Below are 13,463 nucleotides of genomic sequence, written 5' to 3'. Positions count from 1 at the left end.
CCTAGCCTCCATGAATTTATCTAGTTCTTTTTTGAACCCTGTTATGGTCTTGGCCTTCACAACATCCTCTGGCAAAGAGTTCCACAGGTTGACTGTGTGTTGTGTGAAGAAATACTTCCTTTTGTTTGTTTTAAACCTGCTGCCTATTACTTTCATTGGGTGACCCCTAGTTCTTGTGTTATGAGAAGTAGTAAACAACACTTCCTTATCTACTCTCTCTACACCAGTCATGATTTTATAGACCTCAATCATATCCCCCCTCACTCGTCTCTTTTCCAAGCTGAAAAGTCCCAGTCTTATTAATCTCTCCTCATACGGAAGCCGTTCCATACAACTCGTTGGTGAAAGTTGGGCGCTAGTCACGGTGCAATCTGGTCACCCACAGCTGCTCCTTGGCTAAGACCTGTGACATCCCTGCCCAAAGGGGGGGTAGATTCCTGGGGAAAGGGCAGGGGGGATCTTTGGGGAGGAGCCCTGGAATTTCTGTTAGCAGGTAGAGAAAGGGCTTGTGTGCACCTGGAGGAGCTTGTGCCCCCCCGCGCGCCTCTGCCCTGGATATGGGGAGGTCGCAGCTCGGGGGGTGACCCCTTTGGCTAAGATGGGGGCTTATCTGGAGAAGCTGCGCCCCCACGGGGTCGGCAGGGGCAGCGCCCGCAGGAGCCCGTGGTTTGGGTGGGGCTGCACCTGGCTCTCGTGGGTGGGGCGGGGCCGCACCTGGCTGTTCCCCCGCCCCCGTCCGGGACGCTGGCTGCTTGCTCCCCGCCCCTGCGCGCATGAGCTCGCTCCGCTCCGGCTGCTTCCCGGGAGCCCCGCTCGCTCCCCCGAAAGTGACAAACCGCCGGAGCCGGGGACTCGCTCCTGCCCCCCGGCCCGGAGACATGGGAGCGCCCCGCACCTGGGCGCGGTGGGCTGCGCTCTGCTGCGCGCTCTGGCTGCCTCTCGGCTGGGCAGGTAGGTGGGGGGCCCGGGGGGTGGCAGCTTCTCCCCCTCCCCAGCTCCAGCGCCTCTGGGGAACACAGCGGGACCGGGGTGCCCCCCCCAGCCCGGACCCCGCTCCCAGGCTGGAGCCGCGGTCTGGGCTTGCTGGAAAGGGAACCTCAGCGCACGAAGGGTCTCTGCCCCCCCGCCCTGCGCAGCTTGCCAGGACAGCACTGAGTTTGTTTACAACCCATCCCAGGTGACGGGGCTGAGCCCGCCTGGGTCTCCGACCACTGGGGACGCTGCTGGGTCCTGGCTCAGGCTCCTCCCAAGTCCCGGGGTTCAGGGGTGCCCTTTGCAAGGCAGCAAATCCCGCTTGGGGCTCGTGGTCAGCTGCTGTTCTCACTTCCCTGGGTGTCAGGCAGAGTCACCCCCTGGACTGCATGGCTGGGGCTGCGCTGGCCTGGTTCTGTGACCCAGTTCAGTGCCCGTGGTGACCCACGACGGGCTGCCCGCCCCTAGGCTGTGACCCTGCTCAGAGCGGATCTGGGGCCGGTGCCCAGAGCAGCCCTTGTTCGAAGCGCCCGGCACTGGGGCAGACAATGGACAATGTTCCCAATTGTGGGTATGACCTGAGATCAAAACTGGGCCCTCGGTTTGTGGGATTCTCTCTTTAGGGGGTTGATCCCTATTTGTGCGGGGTCACTTTCCTTGCTGTAACTTCCAGCTTAAACTGTACGCCTGTGTTTTCCTGCCTCCTGGGGGACTCGCATGATCTTTTATGTTCTCACCATGCAAATCCAGCACTTGTTTCATTTCCCAAACACAATGCCCGGGAGAGATTTCTAGCTCTGAGAGGCGGATGGCCCACAAGAGACTAAATAATTCCTAACTGAGCTCTCCCGCTCCGCTGATTGCCTGCCAATCTGAGAAGAGCGCTTGCAGATCCGCTCACCTTTCTGCAGCTGGGACTTTGTTGCTAAGAACTGGTGAGAGGTGGCTTCAGATCCTAGAGCGCCACAATCTGTTTGTTGGTTTTTCCCTCCATCTGCCCGATCCCCACTGTAAAGTACCGGAATAGGCGGCATTCAGCAAAATGTCTGATTGTGTCTCTGGGCCTAGCAGGATAAAAATAACTTCAATTCTAAACCTGCCTGAAACCCTGAGAACAAAGTCCTACTTTCCCATTGGTTACTGTACAAGTTTCTAACTGCTAGGCAAAGACAAGTGTTAGCACCAAAACACTGTCTCCATGGATACTATGTGCCGCTCAGCCTTCCACTTATTGCGGGAAGGTAATTGCCTAATTATTTTCTTTTCCATTTTCATGGTTTGCAATAGCGGGAGTGGCCTGTGGGTCAGGCTCTGCCTGGTGGTTAATGGCCAGCTGGTTTGAAGGACCCTTTGTTTCAACTCAGACCCGAAGCTGCTCGTTAGCTGTCCCGAAATAATCCTTTGCGCTCCTGGAATGCCTTTCAGTCCAGCTTTTCCAAGGGATATGAAATGGCGGGCGTTCCTCCCAGTTTACAAGGGGGTAAACTGAGGCGCAGAGGTTAAGGTCCTCCAGGGCCCCAAACTTCCATGGGTGTGCTGGGCTTTACCTGAGTGGGATCGGTGCCTAGGTTTTTCCAAGGTGATTGCTAATTTTGGGCGCTCAACTTGTGATCTGGGGCCTGATTCTTGACAGTGCCGAGTGCCCCCAGCGCCGGCTGTTATCAGCCAGGGTGGCGGGCACTCCGTCCCTCCAAACAACAGGCCCTCGAGGGCTCAGCTTGGACACCTGGAGCCGGTGGTGCCCGGAGCCCGTGAACCTCTCCTGAAAACTTAGTACCAAGGCCCCAGTGCTCCGAACACGCCCACGTACCTCCTGTCGCCCCCTTGACTCCGGTGCTTCGAGTTCAGCCCAGGCCTACGTGGGCTTCGATGAGGAACCCTGCTGTCGTGACGCCAAAGAGCCTGTTCTAACCACTAGATCACGCAGCCTCCCCTCTGCCCCCTCCTTACTGGCTATCATTGCTTCCATTTGGAACCAATCACGCAGGGGCAGGAGAGTTCTCCTCCGAAAATAAAGATGAGCCCCCGTTCGATACCTGGGTGACTCACTTCATTTCCCCCGGGGCTATTTTTTTAAAATGTTGGGCCACGATGAATAAATGCGGGGGACGGGCAGGCACGGTGGGATCCCACGCGTGACAGTGGTTAGACTTGCTAATTCCTATCCAGATGGGGGTGGGGAAGGCAGTGTTTGTAAGCCAGCAAGGGACGGGGAAGGGAGCAGACCCCTGTTATAAAGAAGCCCGGCCTGGCTGTGGTTCTGGGAGGCAAACGCTGGGGACTGCTAGGTCGTGCTGCTGGGAGATAGGGGAGGCTCTGATTTTTTTTATCTTGCACTGAAATCCAGGTTCTAGTTGTACCCCCCCCCCCCCCGCCCCTGAGAGCCGCTCTCTCTGGAATGGACCCCGGCTGTTAGCAAGGATCTGGCCGTTAGCAAGCAAACGGGTCCAGTTTGGGGGAATCGCCACGTAGCATGAAGGCTGCTATTTGTGTAATTATTTCTAGTGACCTGAACTGAGATCAGGGCTGCTGGGGGCTGTGTGGACCGGTATCCGGACAGTCCCTGCCCCAAAGAGCTTACAATCTAAGTAGACAAGACAAAGGAAGGAACTAACGACCCCCATTTTACAGGTAGGGAAACTGAGGCATGGATCTATTTCAGTGTCTTGCCCAGGGTCCTCCAGCAGCAGAGCTGGCAATAGACTCCAGCTCTCCTGAGTCCCGGTGCAATGCGGGAGCGAGGAGACCAGCCTTTCCCTGTAATTGAGCCACCCCAGATGTACCTAATTGAATGGCTTGTATGGGTCCAATCCTGACAAGTGCCGATCGCCTCCTGGGATGTGCCGAGCATTCTCAGTCGCTGATTTCAGGATTGGGACCCACAGCTGCTGCGAATCCGTGGCTGGGCCTAGGGACATCTGGGTGGCTTTCCCGTGACCAGGCTTTGCAAGTGAACTAGGCAGGAGGCCGGAGGAAGCAGGCTGTCGCCTTAGGACAGCAGCCCCAGATGTGGGGCTGGGTAAGAATCCGGCGAGGTCAACATGGCTCTGCCCAGAGCTGGGCGCAGGTGAGGAGTGCTGCAGGGTTGTTCCGGTGCCCCAGCATCCGGAGGGAACTGCCCAGGCGTAGCACAGGGAAGTTGACCCAAATAGTTTGGGCCATTCACAAAAACAACCGGAGGAGGAGGTGATACAGCCACCGCCCCACACACCCTCATGGCCCTTAGCCTGGTGCTTTGGGCAGTCACCGGAGATTTAGGGAACCCAAGGCCCTGCTCTGGAACAGCCCGAAACAGACGTCTTCAATTCACTGAAAATTCAAAAAACCCTCAGTCGGTTCAACCTGAAGTGAGGTTTGTTTTTTTTCAAAACTGGCTTGGATCCGAAAAAATTAGCCATTAGCCTAGCTGTGTATTAGTGCTTTGAGATCTGTGATTAAAAGGGCAAGGCATGGCTGGGGTGTTCTCTGCTTCTCTGGGAACACCTATAGCTCAGGGCCACAGCCACGTGAGGCACGTGAAAATGAACATCCTGCTTTCAGAGATGGAGAAACTGAGGCCCAGATTTGCAAAGCTGTTTAGGTACTGAAGTGACTTGCCTGAGGCCAGGGAGGCAGTCGGTGTCAGAGAGCTCTGACTCCATCCCGTGCTCAGACCACGGGACTCGGCCTCTCCTGGGTCTAATCATTAGATTCTAATGCACCTAACTTCCAAGAGGGGGCAAAGGCTGGAATGTCTTGACTCTCCAAACGCTTGCCAGGGCCGTGGCGCGCTGGGGCTGAGAGCAGGGCCGCCCGGAGGGGGTGGGGGGCAAGTGGGGCAATTTGCCCCAGGCCCAGGGCCCCCACGAGAATATAGTATTCTATAGTATTGCAACTTTTTTTTATGGAAGGGGCCCCCAAAATTGCTTTGCCCCAGGCCCCCTGAATCCTCTGGGCAGCCCTGGCTGAGAGGCAGTGTCAGCTCAGAGGCACTGGTACTGTGTTGCCCTTGGGGGATGCTGGCCAGGCTCCCAAGAAGGCCCCCGCTCAAGTGCGCTCAGGTCAGAACCGAAGGGGAGGGGGCTGGGGACTGGTCTGTGTCTGTGAAGGCTTCGCTTAGCAGTTCTGAGGTGCCCTTCAACCTTGAGGCCTCACGGCTCCGTGCCCCGTCCTCCAAGCGGGCTAGTTACCCGGCTGCTTGCTGGGACCTGACATCTGGCGTCCTCTGGCTTTTGGCAGGAGAGTGCAAACAGCTGGAGCCCTGTGAGAGGTGCATTGAAGGAGACGCTTCCCGGAACATCACCGGCTGTGTGTGGACGCGCTGCGGAGCCGCGGAGGAGCCAGGTACGCTCGGGGAGCCTCTCTAGTTCTCCTGCATGAACCCTTTGCAGCCTGGCCCCATGGGCCCTGCCCGCCAGGAGGTACCAAGCTGTATTCAAACATCACCACCGTCAGCAGGGATCTTAAAACCGTATCCCAAGCCCTCTGTGTGGGGCGAATCCATGGCATGGTTCTCAGACCCTCCCTGGGCCCCGTGACCTGGGAAACGGCTGGAAACAGGCCCTTGGATTGTTCTGCTGGTGGCCTGGAAAGTAGCAGTGTCCTGAGTGTTAGTGGGCCCCGTTCCTTTTGAGCTAGAGTCTACGCACCCCCACCCGGGGTGTTTTCTGAGCCCTTGTGAAAACCCGTCTGTGAGCATCACACTGGGCGTTTGGAAAGCCTGGCCCGCTCTGCATGCGTAAATGGTGCTGAGCCCCGGCTGTGGGCGCTTTTACGCTGGTCAGGCCCCAGGCGCGCTCTCCCAACACCAGCGTCCGCGATGGGTCAGACACTGCGCCCATCACCATGGTTCCACTGTCAATGGGTTCAGGACAGAGTTCCCGGCTGCCTTTCCCGACGGGGGTCTGTTGGGGCTGGTTTGTCCCCGGGCCGGACAGGGCGCTGTGGTTGTATTGGGCTCTGCTAACCGGGCGGGGGGTTAGGCTGAGCTGCGCCCCTGGCTGCTTCCTCTCATGCTGGCAGGTCAGTGGGGAGTTTGTTGCCCTTTGGCAGCTGAATTCCAAGCTTTCTAAGTGACTCGGTGACGGAAGGTTTCTTCACTGCCCACCTAGTCGCGTCCTGCTTCCCTATGGAGACTATCTCCGAGCAATCTCCCTGTCTCTGGATGCTGGTCTCTGATTCTGGGGAACCCCACACCCCACCCTGGCTCAGCTCTCTAGCGGAGGTGACCACCCTGGTGTAGGCCTCCTCCTTGCGGGATAGACAGAGGGCATGGAGGGGCCCCGGCTGGTTCTATGAGCTGAGGCCTGGTTTCCCTGGCTGCTAGTCTGGCCGTCTCTTCCCATGCAGCGCCCTGCTCGAAAGCCAAACTGAGATCAGGCTAGGGTGACCAGATGTCCCGATTTTATAGGGACAGTCCTGATTTTGGGGTCTTTTTCTTATATAGGCTCCTATTACCCCCCCACCCCCTGTCCCGATTTTTCACACTTGCTGTCTGGTCATCCTAGGTCAGGCCCAGCAGCCTACTGTGAAAACCTCTGTGGTGCAGTGAGGAGCCCGCCCAGAGGGAGTTGCTAAACGCAGTGGAGAAGCAACAGCTGGCCTGCTGTGCTCTGATTAAGATGGGGGACAAGTGTCTTAGTGGGGGCCCCTCCCCAGTCACATCACACACACACACACATACACACACACACACAATTACCCAGCATCCCACACACATTACACCTGCCAAAAATCCCATTCTCCTCCCACCCTGTCCTGCGCCATCGCCTCCCACGGCTCCGTGAATCACGCTCCCCGGTACCGAGTGCCACCCGCCCCCAGCTGTTTCTACTGGCGGGTGCAGCCTGCTCCCTCCGCTCCCCCACCTTAAAGGCCTCTGGCTTTAGGCTTCACACCTCCAGCCCCACCACCGGCCGACAGCAGCAGCGCCACCTGGTGGCCAGTGCAGGGCTGGCAGGTTGCTAGCTCAGTCAGCCGTGGCTGGCGGTGCTTAATTTGTAAAGACAGAAGTGCCGGGGCTCAAGCAGTAACGCTGGCATCCTCTGCACAGCATGGCCTTGCATGCCACCGACAGACGAGATGCTGGGGCAGAGCCCTGCCAACCCCAGGCACAAATTCAGCTCTGGTGGCCGGGCAGCCCAGTTCCCCCAGTGAGCAAAGAACAAACTCCGCTCCCTGCTTTGTTGTCTACCCCATCCCACCCGACGCACACTGTGACCAGCAGAGTCACTTTCCGCTCCGGCTGTCCCATTGCTCTGACTGGGGCACTGAGGGGATCAGGCCCAGCTGGGCAAGGGGAGGTGGATTGTCCCTTTCAGAGCTGAGCGAGGAAAAGTGACAGACCGGTGACTGCGTGAGGGTCTTTCTCGCGCATCTGTGTAATTCATTCTCTCGCTTCTGTCCCGCTACGCAGTGTGGCGTGAGCTCTCTAAGCTGGAGGCTTTGCAAAGTCCCTGCTCTGTGACCCATGGAAGACACTAGGGCTAGGTCTACACTACCCGCCTGAATCGGCGGGTAGAAATCGATCTCTTGGGGATCGACTTATCGCGTCTCGTCGGGACGCGACAATCGATCCCCGAATCAACGCGCTTACTCCACCAGCGGAGGTGGGAGTAAGCGCCGTCGACTGGGAGCCGCGGCAGTCGATTTTGCCGCCGTCCTCACAACAGGGTAAGTCGGATCTGATACGTCGAATTCAGCTACGCTATTCGCGTAGCTGAATTTGCGTATCTTAAATCGACCCCCCCCCCTGTAGTGTAGATGTAGCCTTTGTCTTTGCTGGGGCGGGGGGGAGAACTGTCTCTTTCACATCTCACCCTGGTGCTTTAAAGCCCAAGGCCCAGCCAGCCCTGAACAGAACAGCACCCGGCATCTTTGTTTTCTGGGTGGGTGTTGAGTTTCCGAGTCCTGTTGCTTTGGGAGGGGCTCTGGCTGCTTCTGCTGCTACCTTCAATGACAACTGATGTCATCGGGGCGGGGGAGAAGCAGAGATAATGGAATTGAAAATCCTCCACTTCCCAAAGGGTGGGGCAGAGAACAGAGACAGAAGAGCATGTGGCAAGAGTAAGCCGACCCCACTGGCCCAAGCACGTGGACCTGCAGAAAACCCAGTAGCTTAACCCTGCCACCTTGTTTAAACTCTTTTGGGAAGCCCTGGCTCGTTCAGTGACTTTAACTAGAGTAACCCGAGTCCATCTATTTGGAGATCACGTCACCTGCTGGTAACATGCAGCCACCTCTGGGGTGAGCTGCATCAGATTCTGCTCTGCTTGCAATTCAACCATGACCTCTTGCTCCAGAAGTGGCATCTGAATGGCTTGTCGGCGTGGCCGACAAGCCAGTAGGCTGCCTCTCGCTCTCCAGGAATGGGTTTCTGATGCGCCGTGCTCTGTCCAGCTGCCTGTTTGTCCAGCTATCCTCATCCAGCCGCCATGTGCCAGGGTGGGCTCCTGCCAGGTTACTGGGGTCTGCAGTGAAGCTATGTAAGGCTCCAAAGGGGATGGACCTGATGCAGCTGAGCTGAAACAAGGGTTGTGATTTGAGTTCCACGGGATCCAGTCGATCCCAAATAGGCTGCAATTTGTGGTTAGGTGTTTAATGCTGGAGAGAGCCACTTACAGGGACAAAACAAAGGGAGATGTGATCCCCTTGCTGTTCCTCCACCCTCCGGGAACTGAAATATCCCCAAGGGTGAGAGCCAGTCTCTGTCTCAGCCCACAACGGGGCTCTCCGGACTTACAGCTCCTGGGGGAATTGTCAGTACAAACCGTGGACCCTAGTGGAAGCTGCATGGATCCGATGAGGGGAGAGGTTTGTCGGTCGTCCAAGCAACGCTGCCCAGGAAGGCGTCCCAGCAGGAGATCGTGTTCCAAGCGCGACGCCGTCCGCACAAGCTTTGGGCGTGATGCTGGGCAGGGCAGGGCCCTGGGGGAGCAGAGGCTGCTGATGCAAAGTTGGAACGTGCCAGACTCAGAGCCCGGATGCTCATTTGGGCTGGTGTGGACTAAGCCCTTAGGCGCTGCTTCCCCAACTCTCGTGTGCGGCTGACCATGTGGTCTCGCTCACGGTCTCCCCACGCCAGCCAGGAGTCGCCCACTCAGAGCCCCCTTCGCGGGGGGAATGGCAGGGTTTTCTAGGGGGCAGGTTTGCTCAGGGGAGTTTTGTGAAAGATTTTCCCTGCTGGTTTTTCCTGTTTCCTTCAGGGCCCGGGGGCTGCATTGGGAAGGGAGAAGCCACCAAGGAGACGTGCGCCGTCTACAATGTCACTGCTACATGTCCAGGTAACTTCCCGGGGTGAACGCAGCAGCGTGAGCTATGGTGGAGCACAGCACTGGGCCTCGGGAGACCTGCATCCTACCCCTGACTCAGATGCTGATTTATTTTCCCATCTGTAAAATGGGGATAATATTCCCCCTTCTTTGCAAGGCGCTGTGCGAGCTGATGGTCTCAATGTAAGTGCTAGGTGATATTATTTATTTATTTATCTGCTTTTGTGTAAGAGAATCCACGCTCCATTGCAGGAGCAATAGCTGTGAAACCAGTCCCAGCCTCTCCCAGCAGGGGGCGCTGTAGGGAATGGGGCAGGAGCAGTGGCTGTGGGGGAGCTCACCGCTATTCCAGTCCCCGACTCTCCCAGTAGGGAATGGGGCAGGAGCACTGGCTGAAGGGGGAGCTCCAGTCCCAGCCATGGTGAGAGCCAGCGAGGAACTCTGGCCTCTAAGCGCCTCGTCTTGTTCTTCCACCCTCAGCGCGGAGATCGCCTACCAAGGAGCCTCCGCGCGCATCCACCAAGGAGACTCAGCGAGCGTCCACCCAGGAGCCTGAGATCCTCACCCCAGGCAAGTGGCACCCGTTGGGCTGGGGAGGGAGTGGCCGGCCGGGGATCTAGGGTGACCAGCAGTGGCCGGCTGGAGAAGAGGCAAGTTCTAATGTGTGGTTCTTGCCCCAGGCTCAGGTCAGCGGGGAGGAGTCTGATGGGTTTGTTGTGCTGAGAACACGCGCCCTTCCCTCCCGCGTCAGACAGGAGCCAGCTGGGGCCGAGCAGTCGAATGTCTCTTCGTCCCAGAATTTCTCCTGCAGAGAGGGGAGGGAAGCGTGTGCCGTCATTCAAGCACAGGCCTGGTCCTCAGGACTCCTGGGTTCTACTGACAGCGCTGGCTGTGTGACTTCTGGAACATCCTCCTCTCCCTCCCCTGCTCTGTGCCTCAGTTTCTCTATCTGTACTAAAAAGGGGAATAATGACTTTTACTTCCATCCCAGGGAGCGTCTGGAGGGTTACTAGTCACTGCCTGAAGTGCTTCTAGGTAAATGTCAGGTGCTATACAAGGGCAAAGTATTCTATTAATCAAAGCCCTGTCACATAGGAAATAGCCCCATTTGGGGAACCTCCAAATATTTTGGTGGTGAAAGCCTAGCATGTACTAAGGCAGGGGTGACTGACACCTCTCCCTTCAGAGCTCCCCATGCTGTGTGCAGTGCCCTGCGCGCCTTTTGTGAAGCAGCCAGCGCTACATATTATGTCTAAACGATGGGCCTGACTTTTTTTTTTTTTAAAGTGGTGGTGGGGGAGGGGAAGACACCCGTGTACTAACTTATAGGCACAGTTAACTGTGCAAACAAGGTCATCGCTCGTGCAGAGTATCACAAGTTGATCAACTTGCACACTCGTTTTGCACGTGTATTTGGGGGCCAAACGTTTGGAAAAGTCAGGCCTGGGCGCAAGTGAGAGAGAGACATCTGCTTTTATAGAGAGACTCTCCCAGCATTGCTTCGCTCCCCACTAAAATGCGGCTGAGTCCTGGGTGGAGCGGCCCCCAGCACCTGTGAGCCAGGCTGCAGCAATGCAGCATGGGATAGGAAGAGAATACTGCTTCCAGCTGAACCTGCCGGGGGAAATGAAGGCAGGCGGAATGTAACGGGAACAAATGCTCTTTCCAGCCAGTCCCTTGCTCGTAATGGGTGGGTAACCAGGAGGGAGGATGGGGAGCGGGATGGCAGTGTTATGAGAAGGAGGCTTTTTCCAGGAAGGAGGAGCAGGAATCAGAGAGCTTTCAGCTAATTAAAACGAGTAACTGTATCCTGGAGCTTTGTGAATTATTGATCCAGCCCAGGGTCTGCTGGGCAGTTGCTCTCTTTAGCGGAGCAGCCGATGGCTTCTCTTCCCAGTCCTCCCATTCCGCATGCCGCTGGTTCGCTCTCTGCTCCCACACAGTCTCTGCTCTGCAGTAAACTCTCGGCTACAGCAGGGGGTCCGGACAGAGGAAAGGGCTGGCATAGGGAGAGCACTGAAAGGGTCTGTAGTGTGCATGGGGGGGCCTGAAGTGTCCCCCCCCACCTCCTTTGCATTTCACTCTGTTATAAAACATGTCAGGATGCAGAGCGCTGCTGCGCTGCGTTCTCTGCCCCTTCCTCTCACCTCTGCCTACAGATGGGTCTCGTTCTTCTTCACCAGTCAACAGTCTGCTGCGTCACCATCAGCTTCAGTGCATGAGATGCCCTCTGGCTGGGAGACTAGGTTACAATAGGAAGCCCAGCATGCTGGCTGCGCTGGAATGCAGCCACCTCTGGGGAGGAGGGCAGCCGCCTACTCATACACTGCACCATAGGTGGGGTGGGGAAGAAGAGATGCTGCTGGCCAAAGAGAATGGGAGAAGTGCCATGGGATCTGGAGTGACCCTTGTCCCAAACAGCCAGGACCTCAGCTTCATCTCTGATGGCCCAGTCCCCCTGGCACCATGCTGGGGCGTTGGCGGAGAGGGCAGTGTTCTCTCGAGGTGGAATGCCCCTCCGAGTTCCTGGAGAGCTTGAGGTGAGCCTATTCCAGAGCCTGGGGCATCTCCCGACTCTTCCTCCTGCCCCTTTCCCTCCATCACTGCCCAGGGAAGCCCTGCTTAGCCAGGGGCAGGAGAGGGGTGTTGCCGTCAGCACCAAGGACAACATACCTACTCTCCAGGCTCGGGGCCCCAAGGGCCCAGAAGCCTGCTCAGGGGCCAGGAACTAGGGAACTGGTGGCATGCCAGGAGAGGGACTGCGGCGTTGCAGGGGTGTGTGCGTGGCGTCAGGCCCCAGTAACGCCGTTGCTGCTTCCCCCCCCCCCCCCCCCCAGGGACGACGGCCGGCCCCCCACGGACCGCCATCCCCGAGTTCCGCCCGCCTGGCTTCGACTCGGCCAGCTTCGTGGGGGGGATCGTCCTCGTGCTGAGCGTCCAGGCCGTCTTCTACTTCATCGTCAAGTTCCTCAAGTCCAAGGACAGCACCTACCAGACGCTGTAAGCTCCTCCCCCCCCCCACACACACTGTCTGCCTTGGCCAGGCTCGGCCCTGGGGCTGGAGAACCACTCTGATCCCGGGAGTGGCTGGGGGCGAGCTCTGCTGTGTGTGATGGGGCGTGGAGGGAGACCCACTGGTGCCACAGGCTCGGCATTGACCCACCCATAGCTGTACGTGGGGCAGCTGCTAGATCCAGCCCGGGGGGGGGGTGGGGCGGCGTAGCACTGTCCGGCTCCCATCTTTCCACCTGTTTAGACAGCACCGACTGCAATCTGTCTATAGTCGCCGTGGGTACGTTTCCCCCGCCACGGCTAGGCAGTCGTGCGCATCTGGGGTCTCTGCACCTGCTCCCCAGCGCGCTGTGAGATCCTTGTGTGTCTGTCTCTGGCAGCTGCTTGGCCGCGTGTGGCGGCTCCTCCTCTGTCTTGCTCATGGCCGTGCATTGTTGGTTCACTCTCATGCAAACCCCGCTGTGAACCTTTGTGTTCTCCCTCTCTTTCCCCTGTCCCAGCCGCACTGGGGCGTCCGCTCCACCTCTCCCTGCCCTGTGGAGGCCAGGTCTCCCCAGCGCGCGCTCTCCATGAGCAATAAACCCCAGCTCTCCCTCTGGTGGAGACTCTCCTCATCCGTGTTTCTCTCATCTGGTTGTTTTTCTGCTCCTCATCCATCTGTTGTCGCCGGTTCATTTCTCTGGTGCCTGCCAGCTGGCTTCTCCCCTCCCCGGATCATCCCCCGTCTCCTGCCATTCGCAGCAGAGAGACAGGATCCGGGGACCCAGCCCCTCAGAGAGCTCATTCTGCTGTGGAGCCGGAGCCCTCACGCTGATCGGGTCCGTGGCCTGGCCGGAGCTGGGAAGTGGCTGTTTGCAAGAGGGGAGGCTGGGCCGGAGTCGCTGACGCTGGGTGAAATGGTGGCTCGCTCTTTCTTCCCCCTGTGCGTCTCCAGAGGCTCTGGGCTGGGCCCATTCAAGCTTCCCTCCCCCCCCCCCCCCAACACCCACACTCCTCTGCTTCTCCCCAGCCTATGCGCTCCTCCACCTGCCGGCCCATCCATTTTGCCCCCTTCTCCTTTGGCCTGACTCCCCTGCCCAAGGTACCAGGCCCCATGTAGGGACTGACCTTTGGGCGTGCCCTAGTCCTGGGCACACACTCGCCTCATTTCCCCTAGGGCCCTGCCTCTCTCCGCCCCAGTCCCGGCTCAGGGACCTTCTCTCTTGTGGGAACAGGGCCCCTGCCTCCCTT

The 13,463-nt window shown here is 58.1% G+C and overlaps 1 protein-coding gene across 1 annotated transcript; it reads left to right on the top strand.

Annotated features, from left to right (window-relative positions):
- Nucleotides 1-773: 773 nt before the first annotated feature.
- CD164L2 (CD164 molecule like 2) lies at nucleotides 774-12,225 on the top strand. The gene is made up of 5 exons (XM_065421909.1): nucleotides 774-951; nucleotides 5,191-5,295; nucleotides 9,156-9,233; nucleotides 9,702-9,791; nucleotides 12,059-12,225. Exons 1-5 carry the CDS (start codon nucleotides 774-776, stop codon nucleotides 12,223-12,225), a joined length of 618 nt encoding a protein of 205 aa, XP_065277981.1.
- Nucleotides 12,226-13,463: the final 1,238 nt, after the last annotated feature.

Source organism: Emys orbicularis, chromosome 23 (genome assembly GCF_028017835.1).
Source record: "Emys orbicularis isolate rEmyOrb1 chromosome 23, rEmyOrb1.hap1, whole genome shotgun sequence".
Taxonomy (NCBI): Eukaryota; Metazoa; Chordata; order Testudines; family Emydidae; genus Emys; species Emys orbicularis.
The sequence above is the reverse complement of the archived record's forward strand: the minus strand, read 5'-3'. Positions and strand labels throughout refer to the sequence as shown.